This window comes from Mytilus edulis, chromosome 11 (genome assembly GCF_963676685.1).
Source record: "Mytilus edulis chromosome 11, xbMytEdul2.2, whole genome shotgun sequence".
Taxonomy (NCBI): Eukaryota; Metazoa; Mollusca; class Bivalvia; order Mytilida; family Mytilidae; genus Mytilus; species Mytilus edulis.
In genome coordinates this window covers 68,794,266-68,810,359 of record NC_092354.1, presented here as the reverse complement: position 1 = coordinate 68,810,359, position 16,094 = coordinate 68,794,266, and the positions used below count along the sequence as shown (strand labels likewise).

Genomic DNA, 16,094 nt, shown 5'->3' with positions numbered 1-16,094 from the left:
AAATTCTTCTTAAAACAGTACTCAGTCAACTCAATCTTCCTAATAGATAGTAGGGTGCCCAGTATCGAAAAAGACGTCTAGTTAACGAGTTTAAGTTAACGGATAACACACTTCTATATTTATATGCAAACTATTGGAAAATCATTATATTTTCCAATCATGAATGTCGTCGTAAGCTCCCGTGTTCACGTTTTTCAAAATTTTGTTGTTTCTTAGGGTACCCAAAGATGCCTCATCATACAGGCCATCTTCAACAATAAAAATAAAATTATTGCTTTCTGTGTTAATTGTTCAAATGATACTTATCATTTAGCTTAAAAATTAAATATATCATATAAAAAAGATTTATATACTATATTTTTTTACCTGAAATTTACCACATTTTGAACGAAAGAAAATTTATTGCGTGTTACTTTCACGGGATTTTTACTCTGATTACATCAATAAGACGGTTCATATGATTGCCAAATATTTGCCATGTAATGTAAATCGGTGAGAAGAAAATAGCAATTTAAAACACAAATTTAGTGAAAATCCTGCCTTTATTCAAACACGCCTTTTTTCGTGCCGTTAATCGTTTTGTAGGTTACACTATCAGGTCATAAACTAGGACAATTGTCACAAACTTTATTTCTCTTTTTGGTTGTTGTATGGTGTATATTTTGAATAGTCCAGTTAGTTTGAAGATTGTTGTATTATTATTGGCAATATTTTGTTGTTGTTTTTATAACTTTAATTGGTTTTTTTTTAAATTGATAGTTTTGTTATAATTGTAATATGCAAATCAAATCCTTCGGTTACGTTTCAAACCCGGAATATGGCACACATTCACAGTTCTGTTAAACTATGGCCATCAAGCCCAAAACAAAGTAAGAATGAAATACAATGGGATAAGTGTGTTATGTTTCTTCTACTGAATTGCTTACTTATATGCGAGAAATTAGCACAAACAAAAGATTTTTCGAGGCTATTGGAGTACGGAAAATTTTTAATTTATTGCATGATGCTTCATACCTAGACCATCTTCGTACTGATGATTACAAAATGTTGTACCACCATTCTTGCTATAAATCTTACACTAGCAGACACAACTGCAGTTATTTTAAAGCTGAATCAAGTTCTTGTTCGTCTGTAAAATGTTCCAGGTCACATATAGAAGGTCGTCAAATTCCTGACTGGAAAATGTTTCTTTGAATCCATGAGAACCAGATGGCCTAAATCAGATTTCGTAGCGAATCGATTGTTCAGCATCATGGTAGATTAACAGTTACTATGATACATGAGAAAGTCATATTCTAGGTAGCACTTCCAAGGACCACGAAATATGTAAAAGTCTTGGGTTTGTCATTTGTAACATTATACCAGCCGCACATGCTGCAACATGCTGCGACACAACGTAACCGGCCCTGTTTAGAATCGATAAGCGCACTGTTTTTAGTCTTGAAGGACAACCCAGATTATTTCAGCGATTTGTCAAACTTTTTTCTAATTGTGACTTCGATGAATCTATAGATGCAGCTCGAGATCTTGTTGTTAGGTTGAATGATCTCAAGTCAAAACAAAAAATAGATCATTGTGACCTAAACGAATTGAGCGAAAAATTGGCTACAATTTAAAATGTCTCTCTTGTCAAACGTTCTCTTTGTGGATCTTCTTTTAAACAATATATTATAAGAGCTAGCTTCACTCCCTGACGTAAATTTGATGTCTTCCCATATAGCAAAACTACCCTTATATTCTCCTCTTACGTTCACATGGGAAAAGAAGAATGACTTATTCCTGTCTATGTCAAAGGTCAGATGTCATCCGAATTTCTGCAACATTTAGTTTGTGTTTTCAAAAGGTTACATTTACTTCGAACAAAATCTATCATGTACAGATTTATGCCCATGTCAAAATGTAAATACTCGTTTGGTTGCAGTTAGAAACACTGATGACGACGAATATGACGATGTATAAGATTTAACTTTTCTGTATGTACCTTATAAATCATTGTTAGCTATCGAATGAAAATTAAGCAGTCCATAATATTTTCTAAACAATAAATAAAACATCTACTGAATTTTGAAATCGTGGGAAATATAGTTATAATCTATCTAGTGGGGATTCCGAAAGATATGTAAAAAATAATTAAAAAAATCTGCCATGTGTTCTCTGACATTGGCGTGGTTGGTGGACTTAAATTACTATAGACCATAGAATCTAGTAGGCAAAACTAGCCTCGATCAATATTTTCTATTTGCGTTTGTTCTTTTTTTTTTTCGTGTTTTTGCCATGCTGTTGTCTGCTGGTCTTCATTGTATAAGTTTTTAATGTTCCTTCGGTTTTTCACGCCTTTTGTGTTTGCAATTGTTTGTAAAATACGTCGGTGCTGTACATAGCCCATCTCCCTTGTTATATTTTTGGAATACTTGTTAAATTTATAGTTAACTGTTGGTCATTTAGTCATCTGTATATGTAGTATGGGGTGTTTTATCTGTTTCTAATAGACGGTTTTTTGTTATAACTCCCCCTTTTTTCTCTCTGTTTGCAGTAAGTTTTACTTATGTAAAGCAAAATGCACAGAGGTTTAGATTCAACCAAGTTCGACGTTTATTTCGAAACAAATCATTTATATATACTCTTTCACACCCACTAACAGAAATTTGATATTTACCTAGAAATTGACGAACACCTTACTATCAAAAGAGGCGAACACCACATTCTATTTTTGACAAATGATTAAAATTAAGATCTAAAAAACATCTTTAGATCTTACTTGAAACGGATTGACTACCAAAAATTCAAATTTAGAAATTGTGCAAAAAAGTAAATATAAAGTCATTTTTGGCGATAAAAATATTAAATAAGTTCTAAATGTAGATAAAAAAGATATTTTTCTATAAATTAGTTGTTTTTATTTTACTCCAAACTCACATATGTAGGAGAAACAAGCTATCTAAATGTGACTGTGCATTTTTTCTTGAATTTTTTATTTGACCTTTAATTCACTAAAAACGTGACCACGGCAGACAACGACGACAACGCTATTTCGATGAGGCTTGTTTTCCTCTTTCCAATGATATAAAATATAGCTGTGTGTTATTCCGTTAAGGCAAATCTATCAAATTTGTTGATTGGGCACCCTACTAAGATTTCAATGTTATCACCAAAAAAATGAAGAAAAAAAATCAAATAAAAAAGATACAGATAAATCAGACAGTTGAGGCGGTGAATCTGTATGGGATCTTCCCACTGACATATATGATACTTCCATCTCTAATAGTCTTCCTTCATCTGCATCTAAAAAGTTATCTTCTTCCAGTACAAAGTCTACTAAAGCCTCATCTACTAGAGCCCCGTCTCCTCTTCGTTCTCCAGTAAAGAAGGATGTCCAAAAGAAGTCAGTAAATACATCCTCTCAGAGGTCTTCTGATTTGAGGTCGAGGCGGAGTAAAACCAGCTGTGTGTGGTCCTGGATATCAACGACTCTCCTCACACAACAGATGTTCAACACTTATCTACGAAACTAAAATAGAACCCGAAAGATCACAATCTCAGGGTGAGCGAAATAAGAATGCTGGTAAACTCAACAGCATTCGCCCTTCTATTGTCAAATAATGACTTATATCATCCAATGGAATTGCCCAGGTCTTAAAATAAATCTTCTCGAGTTAACACTTCTAGTTCAGTCATTTTAACCTATTGCATTTTGTCTTCAAGAAACTCATCTAAAAGAAAGTAACACTGTATCTTTAAAAGGGTACAACATGTATAGCACATTTTCTAAGGTAGATGAACGTGCAGCAGGCGAATCACCAATTTTTGTGAAGGACAACGTCATTCATAGCACAGTCAAACTCACCACGGATCTGCAGGCATATATATTCCACCCAATTCAACTATAGATAAAGCTAAACCCAAAAACCTCACTGATCAACTACCCTCACCATTTATACTTATGAGCGACTTCAATGCCCACAATCCATTGTGGGGAAGCAAGTCTCAAAATGCCAAAGGTAAGAAAATTGAGGACTTTTTCTTACAAGAAGGTTTATGCATTTTTAATGATGGATCTAATATTTATCTTCATCCTGGAAACGGGTCTTATACTTCTATTGATATCACTATTTGCGACCCCTCTCTTCTTCTGGATTATTCATTGCGTGTTCATGATGATCTATGTGGCAGTGATCACTTTCCAATAGTACTTGAACATCTTGTTACTTCTGCCCGACAGAGAGTACCACGTTTGCAACTTGACAAGGCGGACTGGTCCTTATTTGAGAATCTTTGTCAAGCGGAACTTCAGTCAAAGATGTTTGAGAATCTCTGTCAAGCGGAACTTCAGTCAAAGATGTTTGAGACTGTACAAGATCCAATTTTAACTTTTAATACAGTTGTAACGTCAATTGCTGACAGAACTATTCCTAAGACCTCGGCAAAATCCGAAACATCCCAGCAAACCATGGTTTGATGACGCTTGTGTTCAAGCAATAGGTGACCGTAAAAAATCTGAAAGACGGTTCAATCAACAACAAACGAAGGAAAACTTGAGTAATTTCCGTATTTTTCGAGCTAAGGCATGGCGGACTTGTAGGCAAGCCCGACGAACACCCTAGAAAAAATTTGTCCCGGGGATAACATCTCGCACTCCGATGACAAAGATTTGGAATATGGTACACAACTTTAAAGGTAAAAATTATAAAGCCACTGTTAAACAGTTGAAAGACGGCAATGATTTATTAACATCTGAAAAGGATATTGCCAACAAGCTTGGTGAAACTTTTGCGAAATCTTTTCTTCTAACAACTACAGGGAGGATTTTACAAAGTTATACAACAAAAAGAAAAAAAATTAAATTAAACTTTAAATAAAAAAATGGTGAAAATTATAATATTTTTTTTCCTCTTGAATAACTTAAAAAATATCTTTCAAAAGCCCATGATACAGCTTGAGGGCCTGATAATATTCACTTCCAACTTTTAAAACACTTTCCAGATTCCTGGCTGGAAGCTCTCTTGCAGCTCATGAATAACATCTGGAAATCTGGTTATTTACCATCAATCTGGAGGCTTGCAACCGTCGTACCTATTCCGAAACCAAGTAAAGCTTTGGAGATTCCGTATATCGTCAGGTTATTGGAATTCCAATGGAGACTAACTGTGCACCACTTATTGCGGACCTGTTTTTGTATTGCTATGAGTTACAATTTATGACAAAAATTTATGCTCTCAATAATGACGACTTCAGTATGTATGCTAAAGAAATTTATCCTGTTGAACTTACTTTAAATAAAGCTAATACTAACAATGACCACTGCCCTTTCCTCGATCTTGATATCTTTATCACTAACGGAAAGCTTAATATCAAAATTTATGATAAAAGAGATGATTTTTCATTTCCTATAGTTAATTATCCATTTTTAGATGGTGACGTTCCATTGTCACCATCTTACGGTGTTTATATATCTCAACTTGTACGATTCGCTCGTGTATGTAACAATGTTTTAGATTTTAACGAGAGAAATTTATGTATTACTAAAAAATTATTGCACCAGGGTTTTCGATATCACAAACTAGTCAAAACATTTACTAAATTTTATCATCGGTATAAGGACATCATTCGTAAATATAGCTCAACATGCAGACTTCTTATAAGTTCAGGTATTTCACATCCAATTTTTTATGGAAATATTCTTTATAAAGCACAAAAATGTCGGTATTCACCTCAGAAACTAACAAAACCTTTAAATAGACTTATCAAGAAGGGATATAGTTACGATACTGTTGTCAGGTCACTAAAGATTGCTTATTTTGGCGTATATATTGATTCACTTATAGGGTCTTTGCATCGGAACTAAACACATTTATTAAATACCAGTTGTTGGCATGACACGGGTCGCAGTACTCTTGATCATTTTGTTCGATTCGAATCATTTGTCAGTAAGGGTTTTGCGAAAAATGAACATTGTTGATGTCTGTGTCATTTTGGTCTTTTGTGGATAGTTGTCTCATTGGCAATCATACCACATCTTCTTTTTTATATGCGGTGTCGGTCTTTTTCGACCTTGAAAAGGCCTATGATACCACATGGAAGTATGGATTTTTAAAAGATCTATTTGATATGGGGTTGAAAGGCAATATGCCAAATTTTATTTCGATTTTTTTTATGCTAGAGCTAGAGTACCATTTTTATTGATATATACATACAATACGGAACATAACACGCACACATATCTAGATTTTTTTTAGTATTATAAATGCCATTGCATTTGCTTTGATTTAAGAGGCAATGCCAGAAAAAAAACCGAGCAGAACTTAGAAATTTTGTTCAACAACCTTTTTTTGGATAAATGTGTTTTTGTATTGTATGTACCTTTTTTTGTTAGGAAATGACATTTTAAAAGTCATATTGCGTTATTATGTTTAAAAAAATGACTTTGATTTTACAGTAAATTTGACTGCCTATAAAGGGAAATACGGGTAATAATTTTTCAACAAAAACAGCCTACAACATAATAGTTGATATATATTCTAAAAGATGACCATGAATACAGCATGAAATAAAAATAACATATCTGGTATCTGTTGATATGTAAATGTTCTTATGCAGTAAACTGTCTGGTAACAACAGTTTACTTTTGACTTTTTGGTGTTTAGACATTACAAAAGTGATGCTCTTCAATTTACAAACCGATAAAGGTTGTAATGTTTTGATGGGAAAATGAACTTCTGTTGTATATTATTATACATAATTGAACATTTTGATACGATTTAACAAAAGTTTATAATTATGTGGTGTTGGGGAAACTTATTTCCCTCATCAGGCGAATGTTGCATGCATGTACGGGTGATGATCAATTCCTGGACACATTGTTAGAGGCAGTTACAAATTCTGTACAGGAATGAGGATTATTTGTAAGACTAAAATTATTGTATTATTTGCTGGAAATGAGGAAAATGAGGAATTTAAAGCCATCCGTGAGTAGTTTTTGATGATTCAGCTGCCTGGGATCATAGTTTGCTCCCACATTAAAACAGTACATGGTATATTATGGACACCAACGAACGATCTGAATGCCATAATTTTGGGTATCTCGAAAACTGGAAAGGCGGATCACTTTGAACCAGATGATAGTTATAGTGTATAAAATAATTAATTGCGACAGTTATACCAGTTGGAACAGGTAATAGTTTAAATGATGGAAGCTTGAAATTATTTCTGGGATAAATTGATACAAAAAGGCATCAATCAAACCTGGGACTATTATACTAGTATAAAATGGAATTAAAATCAAATTCCTGTCAGAACTTTCCAGACACATTGTTGTTTGATGCTGCTTTATTTTGAAAACTAGAAGTCATTTACCAACTGATAATCATGAGGCCTGTTCTATTATTTCAATAAAGCCCCCCTTTCCCCCATTTTGAGTTACAATGGGAAATTATTATCTGCAAATGCATGATATGTACTGAATGCAATTTCATACAATTTTATTTATCATGTTCAACCATTATTTGAATAGGATAATAATATATATATAAAATTAAAAACAATTAAAACCATTAGACTCAAAAGTTACAAAAATAAGAAGATGTGGTATGATAATGATGATTGCCAATGAGAAAATAACATGTACAACTATCCTCCATATACACAACATACTATACATGTCTGTCATCTTATTTATTATGCTTATCATTAATATGTACATGTACAAAAATGAATGTAAGCAACTACAAATGAATACATTTGGATCATGTGTATATACATGTAGAATAGATACATTTATAAGAAGTTGTGGTATGAGTGTCAATGATACAACTCTCCATCCAAGTCACAATTTATAAAAGTAAAGACAATCCTACAATTATCAGGATAGTCATATATGTTAATGTAAGATATACATGTAAACAGTAAGCTTAATTTGTTAAAAAAGCAGGAGCAAATTGTTACTTTTTAAATTATGAGAATCAAATTTAAATTTTCTGTACTTTTGATAACTACAAAAACATATACCTATATTTTTTGGCCTTATGACATATAAAAGACACATATATTGTAAATTGGTTATTGCATAATTATTTGAAAAAATCAAACTTGTAAATCATATCTTAAGATAATTAGATTCTTAATCCACTATTTAGATGGGATCTTTTGGGACGGCAATACTTTTGTTTCTTAAATTTGTTGTTTTTTGTCCTTCATTTCCTAAAAAAACTAAATCTAGACACATCATTTACATGATATAAGGATTTCAAACTTTTAACATTTAGTACAAAACTTAAATTAGAACAAATCTGTTAAAAGGAATAAAAAGTCAAAAGTTGTATTTTTCAAAATAATTGTGTTAATATTTCTGTGCTATTCAGAAATATGTGCAACAAGAAGAATTAACTTCTTTAATATAAGTACCATTGTGGTATGCCCTTGTTATTTTTTGTTTTGTGCAGTACATGCATTTGTTCAAAATTTATCGATTGAATAAACATGATAAACTAATTGTTATGTTAACTAAGTATATGTCACATTTAATCAGGCCAAGTTATCCGTCTTATTAACAAAGAAGATTTGATATGATTGACAATTTCACGGCTACATGTACCTATCACAGTTCTCTTTACGCCATACGCATTGTGACGTTTGGGAATAATTCTCTATTGTCATATTCTGACTTTTATACAAACCAATTGATGAAGATAAACAGTGCTTACATTTCCAAAGATTTCGAAGAAACTGCTATGAAACACAATAAAAATCAGAAGATATAGTATGATTGTAATGAGACGACTCTCCATTAAGAGACCATACAATGTAAAAGTTTATAGTAATAGGTACAGCCTTCAATAAAGAACTAAACCACTCTGCATATCATATTTGATTTTGCTAAAAGCAAGAGCATGCTTATTTGTAGATTTTGTCACTATCAAGTATATACGTACATGTACTAATGTATTCTCATGGTGTCCGTCCTCTACCTAAAGTTGCCCTTGGAAAATGATTTGAAATCCTGTCCCTCAAAAAAAATTAATTAAATGGACAAGATCTATGGTCATAATGGTCATGCCAGTTGGCAGTTCAGAATATATTAGGTTAAGAAATGAGGATCTAATCAGTTTTTATACTACCGCAATTTTTTTGGGGGGATCGTATAATGGTTTGATGTCATCATTATTGTCGTCTGAAGACACATTGGTTTCCGGAAAAGAACTTTAGTTTGAATGAATGGATTTCTATGATATTTAGTAAGAAGGTCCAATACCCCAAAAGGAAGGTTGAGATAGATTTGGGGAACACAACACATTGTCTTGAGGTGCTGCATATATGTGCCAAATATGAAACGATTTTGTCACAGGGCAAACAGATCATGCTCCCGACACAAAAGTGTGAAAAAAAATCTTTTTACTATGAGGTCAAATGTCAAAGTACAGCAAGAATTGTTTTGTAGGTATCTGTGGCATTGACTTTTGATCTACAGGCCAATTCAATGAGACTTTACTTACATCTTCCAACTAAGTACTTTCATGGTGAAAATTTGTACACAGGAAGCCAACAGGCAATGAATAGTGTACATTTTATGGTTGCTATGGCAACCAAATGAACAAAGTGGAGACAAGACTACACTTTTTTTTCTTTTTTTTCTTCATCAAAACATATCAGTTAAACATGATAAATACAATAAAGATGCAAAAGTATATGGTATTTTGCAACCTTATCCATGTAATACTATTTTGGTTTGGCAAAGCATAATTTTCTCAATTTTACAATTTTCTCTATATTTTGCATTTTTTTACTTTTTTTTTGAAAAAGAGTAAAAAAGATACCAACAATTGTATTTCAAATTATTTTTTAAACGAACATAGTACTAGACTTCCATATAAGTAGTTTAGTCATAAGTGTTGTTTTCCTCTGGTGATGGATAATTGAAAACAGGTAGAAACTGGCTTTTCTCAAATTTTACAATTTTCTCTATTTTTGCATTTTTTTATACCTTATTCTGAAAAAAAAAAGATACACAAGTTTTATTTCCATTATTTTTTACACCAATATAGTACTAGACTGCCATATAGGTAGTTTAGTCATAAGTGTTGTTTTTTTCTCCGGTGATAGATAATTGAAAACGGTTAGAAACTGGTTTTTCTCAATTTACTCAATTTTCCTTATTTTAGCCTTTTTTTACCCTATTTTTGGAAAAAAAATAAAAAAGATACCAAAATTTTTATTTTCATTATTTTTTACACCTACATAGTACTAGACTTCCATATAGTTAGTTTAGTCATAAGTGTTGTTGTTCTCCGATGATGGATAATTGAAAACGGTTAGAAACTGAGTTTTTCCCCATACATTTCAATGAAAATACGCAGTTTGAGCGCTGATATTGAATTTCATTAAAAAAAAAATGTAAAATTCACAAAAAATTGTAAAAAAAAGTATATATTCCCGGTCAGTATGCTATACTGAAAGGCTAAAACATATGTTTGCCCAAATTGATTTATTTTAGTTGAACGGTCCTGCCTTGTGCTCTCTGGCATTACTTTTTAATGAAGATACGACTACACTTGATATACGTGTATATATTTTGGTTGATTGACAGTTGGCAAGTTAGGTCGAGTATACTATATGGTACCTGGTATTTCTGCTCAATTTGTTCAGCTTGCTAGTTTTCCTTATATTGTGGAAAATGGCAAATATGCGCTGCTGATATTCATGCAACTTATTTAATCTAATGATATCTTATTATGAAGTCTTTGTATGGAAAACTCATTAATTAAAGTACCATGTTATATGTTATTCTTGTCGAGTTGTGTCAATATTATGACGAAGGTTTTGTATACTGACTGTAGTGTCTATATAAACTATCAAATAATGTAGCAAAAAATACAAGTCTTCATTATGGACACAATCTTCAATATTGATTGTTCTTTACACGGCAAATTGGGCACCCACAGCAATATTTTACACTTGTCGTCAACGTGTTACTGGAGATAGAAATATGGTCACTACAGGTTTTCTTCCGTTCGGCAGTAAAATCATTACAACAGTTCTTTGATGGGTTCGTGGCCTGTTGCAAGACAAATTATTGTCCCTGTCCAATTAACCATCATTTTCCAGTTGCAGATATTTGGATGATATAATGCCTCTTAATAATGACGACTTCAATATGCACACTACAGAGATTTATCCTGCTTAACTTACTTAAAAAGCTAATATTAACAATGAACACTGCCCCTTTCTGATTCTTTATATCTTTATATTTTTCACTGGAAGCTTAATACCGAAAGATGGTTTTTCTCTTCAAAGTTGTTATTTATCCATTTTTAGATGGTAACGTTACCTTATCACCATCTAATGGTCGATATCACAAACTTGTCAAAACATTTACCAAATTTTATCATCGGTACAAGGACATTATTCGTAAATATAAATCAACATGAAGGCATATTTTACGTTTAGGTCGTTTGCATCGAAAATAAATATATGTATTCTAAAATTAGTTGTTGCCATAATACATGTTCTGTTCTTCCCGTATATTTTATGATGGTATGATACTTAAACCTAGCGCGCGCGTTATTCTTGTAATTTTTTTTTACAAATTTTGATACATTTCTATGTTTCGAAGTTCAGTATTACGTCAATTTTCGTTGAACTTGTATACATTATTGTTTAGGGGCCAGCTGAAGCCCTCCTCCGGGGCCGAGGTTTTTCGCTGTGTTGAAGACTCATTGGTGGCCTTCGGCTGTTTTCTGCTCTTAGGTTCTGGTTGTTGTCTGTTTGACGCATTCCCCGTGTTAATTCTCAATTTTATATTTATATACAAATGTCATATTACAATGTTTTCGTCATTTGCAGAAGGTACTGCTAATGACAGATCTTCGATTATTTCTATAAAACTTATCAATAGTTTGTACAAAGGCTATTAAAAGACTGCTGCTTAGAATTAAGTTCGTTAAAAGTAAAGTTTTATACATTTTGTCGAAAGTCGCTCATATACCAATGCCATTTGTTTATCTGTTATGAAATATTCTTGTCATGGATTTTCACATATAAAATCTGATTTTCGAATGTGTAATCCATCCTTGTTTATCTAGGTTGTAACATCTTCGAAAGAGACCCATATTCGTTGCACCAATGTGCAGGTCGGGTGAAAATAGTGTATCAGGAACAGGTGATTTTTCCGGAACATCCATTGGTATGTTTTAAAAGTGTGAGTGTCTTTTTTTATTTTACCAATTAGTGTATTTAATGCTACTTGTTTTTCTATGATCTGTGTTGTGGGAAACGATTGACAGAACTTAAATATTTCGGTTGTTATTTTAAATTTGTGTTGCATGGTTAGAAAAGTTATTGGTGTATAGAATCTTGCTATCAATAAATGACTTATTAATATATATAGGGAATATGGCGGGTGTAACTTATAGGTTAGGAACTGCTGATATTTCCAGTCGTGTTATCATTCAATCTCCGGCGCAGAGATCACATATCCATTCCGTTCAATACTTTGTTACACTACACTCATATTAAGTGCAGTATTGCGGAGTATGTATGGAACGGATATGAACTCTGCGCCGGTGATTGGTTATAATTGTCTTTTATGTAAACAGCTTGATTTTCAGAATATAGAGATGACAAAGGAATATTCAAACTAATACGTTTTGATAAAATGTAGTCTGATGTGAAACAAATTACTTAATTTCCTGTGTTTTTCTTTTTTTTTGTTTGTTAATTCCCTTTCTATTCTTTTTGATTCCTTCCTATTCGAGTTAAACGGTTTTATCGTTGTTATATTGACGCTTATCGCATGTTTTTTTTGTCATATCGAGCTTAAATTCATTTTTCTCTCTGTATTTAACATTAATCATGTGTTAATATGTTTCGATATAAAATGAATATAACTATTTACAATTCAATAGATATTTTTAAACAATGTTTGTTCATGAGTTTCAAAACGTCCGGTCTAACATGTAATATTTACTGTTTCTTTGCTTTTTACTCAATATCTCTTTCAAATAAAGATGCATGATGCAAATAAAATGAAACAAAAAAAGATATTATCATTAGCGATGCCCCATATATTACTTTTTGTAGTTTCTGCTTCTTTGACAAGAAATGTTTACCACTCCAAACGGACGTTTAAGACGGTGATGTTCTTTATTTTTTAGTTCCATTTCTCCAATGATTATAATCATCAAGGGTGACTGGAGAATATAAACATGGTCACTATAGGTCTTCTTTCGACCGGCAGTTAAACCCTTGCCAAAATGAGGCGTCCTTTTGGCTGTGCGGGATGTATCAAGTACGCTGTAACGTCCGGTCAGAATGGGTACGTTAAATCCGATACCTCGTGTAGAGAGAGTGCCATGTTGTCTGCACGTTAAGAACACTTGCAACAACTCTTTGAATTTCTTCCCTATCCAATATACACTTATTTTCGATTGGCAATCTTATTTTACCCAAATCTTGATTCCGAACGACCTCTATTACAGGACCCACCTATTGTTTTTATTGTTAATTTGTTCTCGTCCTGAACATGCAAAAAATATTTGCCACTAAACGTTAAGCAACCAACAATCAATTATTCAATCAATGACCATAGGAAAGAGTGATCAAAAACAAAGGATATGGGAAAAAAATCAATTTCTGTGAAATATATATGTCACATAAAAAAGTACATAATTATAACATGTCTTTTTAATATTATATATTTTTTTGAAAGCTTTCTGTGGGTATTAATTTTTCATCCTACTGCTGCCGAGCATGTGATATTAATATCCTAAATTGAATTGAAAACTGTTAGCAAGTCATTAAATAAAGGCAACAGTAGTATACTGATGTTCAAAACTCATTAATCGATAGAAAAAATCAAATCCGATTCACAAACCAAAACTGAGGAAAACTCATTAAATATACGAGGAGAATGACGACATAGCATTAACAAATTCTAATTGTAGAATATTATCATGCTTGTCATATGCCTTATATTTGACCAGGTAACACAGTTCCCAAGTTCAGGTACCAATACCCCTTGGCTCATGTTTGTTAGTGTATAACGACCGTAAATCCAGAAAAGCGCATCTGACGCATTCAATTTATAAAGTGTTTCTTTTTTCCGTAAGATATTTTCATTGGTGGCTCAATTTCATTTATAACACATTTGCTCTGATGTTTCTCTTTTTTTTTGTCAACATTGTTAAGCCCACCCTATGATTTTATTAACATATTCGATCTCAGCAATCATAAGTATGTTTGATTACATTTGTTATTTTTTGATTATCTGTAATTAAAAAATAAATGTCAAATGTATAAAAAAGGGTCAGAAAGATGGAATAAACAAGATTACTAGTTATTTCATGAACTTAACTTTGAACTGGATATACAAACGAGACCATGCGTGATTTATTGCACTTTGAGGTTTGATTCATATAAGTATACAGCTTTGGGTATGCTCCATAAGGCGGCATGTGTAATGTTTTAATGTTTGAGACACGTTTCAATATATCTGTGTCTGCTCAATCTAACCTTTGACAGTGTTTCTTTTTTTTACTTTTATGATTTAGGCAAAACATAAAAGAGAGATATAAAGTAAAATTATAATCGTAATGAGAGACTTTCACTATGACAGGATTTTAAAATTCGGCACCAGGACTAATTTGTCGTTACCTAATTTAAGCTGTTGGTTAAAGTTTGCAATTTGCAGTTAATTTATTGGTTTTTTTTTACTTCTTTTCTTTTTAGACTGCAAATAAACCAATGAAATAAAGTGTTACTTTTTCCGTAAGATATTTAATCTATAAAACCAGGTTTAATCCACCATTTTCTAAATTTGAAAATGCCTGTACCAATTCAGGAATATGATAGTTCTTTCGTTTTCGATGCGTTTTGTTATTTGATTTTGCCATGTGATTATGTACGTTCCGAATTGATTTTCCTCTAAGTTCAGTATTTTTGTGATTTTACTTTTTATGTGATGTAGTTCCCTCTTTTTATCTTTCTATGAAAACAACAGTTCGTAGAAAAAACACTACACTAAGGCAGTTTTGCTACAGACTTTAAACAATGAATAACAAGCTTACTCGTCTGACATCTTTCACCAGTGTAATCAGGTAGACAATAACATATAAAATGATATGTAACGTTCAGACAATATCCACCATTAAGACACGGACTACGATTACTTGCGCATTCGTTAATCATGCCTCCGCCTAAAATTTATACAAAGAAAACAAAATTATTCCGTATATACAATATCACTGAAGGTTGCATTCACAGTGTTAAAGGTATCATAAACAAGTGGTATCGATAGTTTAATTGTTTAACTAAGGTTGGGAATACTAATGTATAATTATGTGATCAGCATAACTGTAGAATATATGTCTCTTCCAGAGCTTGCATTTCTTATAAGAATTTACAAATGGAAAAGTTTAACCCTACAGGAAGCTATTACACTTAGGATTCATTCGGGTAAATTTTAAGTCATCCCCATTAATATTGACAATGAGTTGGTTAAATGTTTTGGATTATCTAACCTTCTATGATTTCTAAGAATGACAGTATATTTAACACGGAGTAGGTAGGCCTACGTTTCGCCTGGACAAAAGAATAAAAACATCGATGATGACCAATTGAATAAAAATGCAGAAAACACACTAAAAGCTAACAAATTGATAATGTTGGCATTTGTTTTGGTATAAACCAATGGAAGTAGGTTCTTTATATTGAGGAATTAATGATTTTGATAGGCAACTAGTTTAAATGCCACACGTTAAGAAAGTCGGTAAGATAAATTAGTTACACAGTGTGCTAGTGACATAATGTGATATATATGGGATAAGTAAACTCCATATAGGATGAGAACGAAGCTATCTATGTCATAGATAACCCCGAATATGTTCTAATTATCATTATCACAAGTCCTATACATTTTTTATAAAGTGCTTTAAAAACGATGCCCTGTTTTGTAACTGTTAAATGTTGAATAGACAGCGGATATAATTACACATATAAGTTCTGTGTTTGATGATTTGTCTTGTTACATAGTTTGTAAAATTAAAGATTTCACAACATTTTTTATCGTAAGGTCTACTTTCTCTCAAATATATATATCATGAGTTAAG

General features: G+C 32.2%; 1 protein-coding gene across 1 annotated transcript in view; it reads left to right on the top strand.

Moving 5' to 3' along the window:
- Nucleotides 1–4,655: 4,655 nt before the first annotated feature.
- The window catches only part of LOC139494528 (uncharacterized), a 45,632-nt gene continuing 34,193 nt past the window's right edge, over nucleotides 4,656–16,094 (top strand). Inside the window, exon 1 of the mRNA XM_071282688.1 lies at nucleotides 4,656–4,758. Within this exon, the coding sequence (XP_071138789.1) occupies nucleotides 4,656–4,758 (103 nt within the window). The remainder of the gene's footprint in view (nucleotides 4,759–16,094) is intronic.